This window comes from Pygoscelis adeliae, unplaced genomic scaffold (genome assembly GCF_000699105.1).
Source record: "Pygoscelis adeliae isolate BGI_AS28 unplaced genomic scaffold, ASM69910v1 Scaffold75, whole genome shotgun sequence".
NCBI classification, from domain to species: domain Eukaryota; kingdom Metazoa; phylum Chordata; class Aves; order Sphenisciformes; family Spheniscidae; genus Pygoscelis; species Pygoscelis adeliae.
The window spans coordinates 5,160,792-5,162,082 of record NW_008824772.1 but is presented as its reverse complement, the minus strand read 5'-3'; the positions used below and the strand labels follow the sequence as shown (position 1 = coordinate 5,162,082).

Genomic DNA, 1,291 nt, shown 5'->3' with positions numbered 1-1,291 from the left:
GCACCGGCTGCTTCCCCCCCTGTGAAGCCTTGGCCGCTCCTGGCAGCCCCTGCGCTGGAGAGGAGAGGGTTTGGAGTGCAGAGAGCGTGCGTCTGCTGAGCTGGAGCTGCCCACTGAAGACAGTTTTGCAATAAAGCCTGGGTATCCTGCAGGTGCCTGTCTGTCTGTTTGTCCGCCTGCTCCCTCCTTTGGCTGCCGGCACCGCCTAGGGCTCTGTTGGCTGCCGATGCTGATGTGTGGGGCTGTGCGGGGACATGCTGCGGCGTGGCTGGGAGGGAACATGGTTGTCACAGGGTACCACGTGGGCGCCTGCTCCACCGCAGCCCGGCCAAGCCCCGAGGAGCCCTCAGCCCTGCCAGCCCTGCCCAATGCAACCAAATGCCCATCTCCAGCCAAACATTTCCAAGCTCATCTGCAGCTGAGCGAGAGCCGGGGAGGAGTGTCCTTCCACAACTGTCTTCCCCACTACAGCAACTTCCCACCCTCAGCCTGAGAGCGAAGCTCACATCGCACCCAGCTGCACCATGGGCTCCTTTTCTCATTAGTCCTATTATTTCCCAGGTTCTGCAGCTCCAAAAAGCGGGCACCTGCACTCTGCTGAAACCCTGCAGAAACCCTGCTCTTTATGTGCGGCACCAGCAGCTGCATCAGGGACAGCAGCGTGGCCACCTCCACCCTTCCCGGGGCTACGCCACATCCTGCATTTCATGGCACAGCCAGCTTCACCGGTGTCCCCCCAGAAAGCTTTGGAGGAGAGTTGTTTCTCTTCAGCGTTGTTTGAGGTACCAAAATGTCCGAGGTGCCAGGAGCAGGCACGAATCAGGAACTCGCAGCCCGCTCCAGCCCCATGTGGCAAAACCTCTGCTGCAGACACAGCAGTTTGGCTGCCCAGGAAGGAGTGGGCTGGGGAGCCCGGCCACGGGCACCGTACCTCGCCCTCCCTGCCTGCTCCTGCCGGCTAGGTGCTGGGAGCCCACCGGGAGCGCAGGGGCCGGGGCTGTGCTTCCACCCGCTGGGGTCCCAACTCCTCGGTTATTGTCTGCTCCTGGTGGGTTTGAAGGGCCTCATCTTCCTGGACCTGGCCGGTGCCACCTCCTGGGTGAACACACGGGAGCGGGAAAGCTCCAGGAGGGGGGCACCAGGGGAGCAGGTGAGACCTCCCATCCCCGGAGTGCCCCGTGCGAGGACAGCCCCTGGCACTGCCAGGCAGGGACAGCCCTGCCCCAGAAATACCGTGTGTGGAGCGAATGGAGGTGGCAGCTCCGAGGCAGAGCCACAGGGAACGGCAGGG

The 1,291-nt window shown here is 63.3% G+C and overlaps 1 protein-coding gene across 1 annotated transcript in view; it reads left to right on the top strand.

Annotated features, from left to right (window-relative positions):
• The window catches only part of LOC103916757 (CMRF35-like molecule 6), an 8,089-nt gene that overhangs the window by 1,849 nt on the left and 4,949 nt on the right, over positions 1–1,291 (top strand). The window contains exon 5 of the mRNA XM_009323808.1: positions 963–1,150. Within this exon, the coding sequence (XP_009322083.1) occupies positions 963–1,150 (188 nt within the window). The remainder of the gene's footprint in view (positions 1–962; positions 1,151–1,291) is intronic.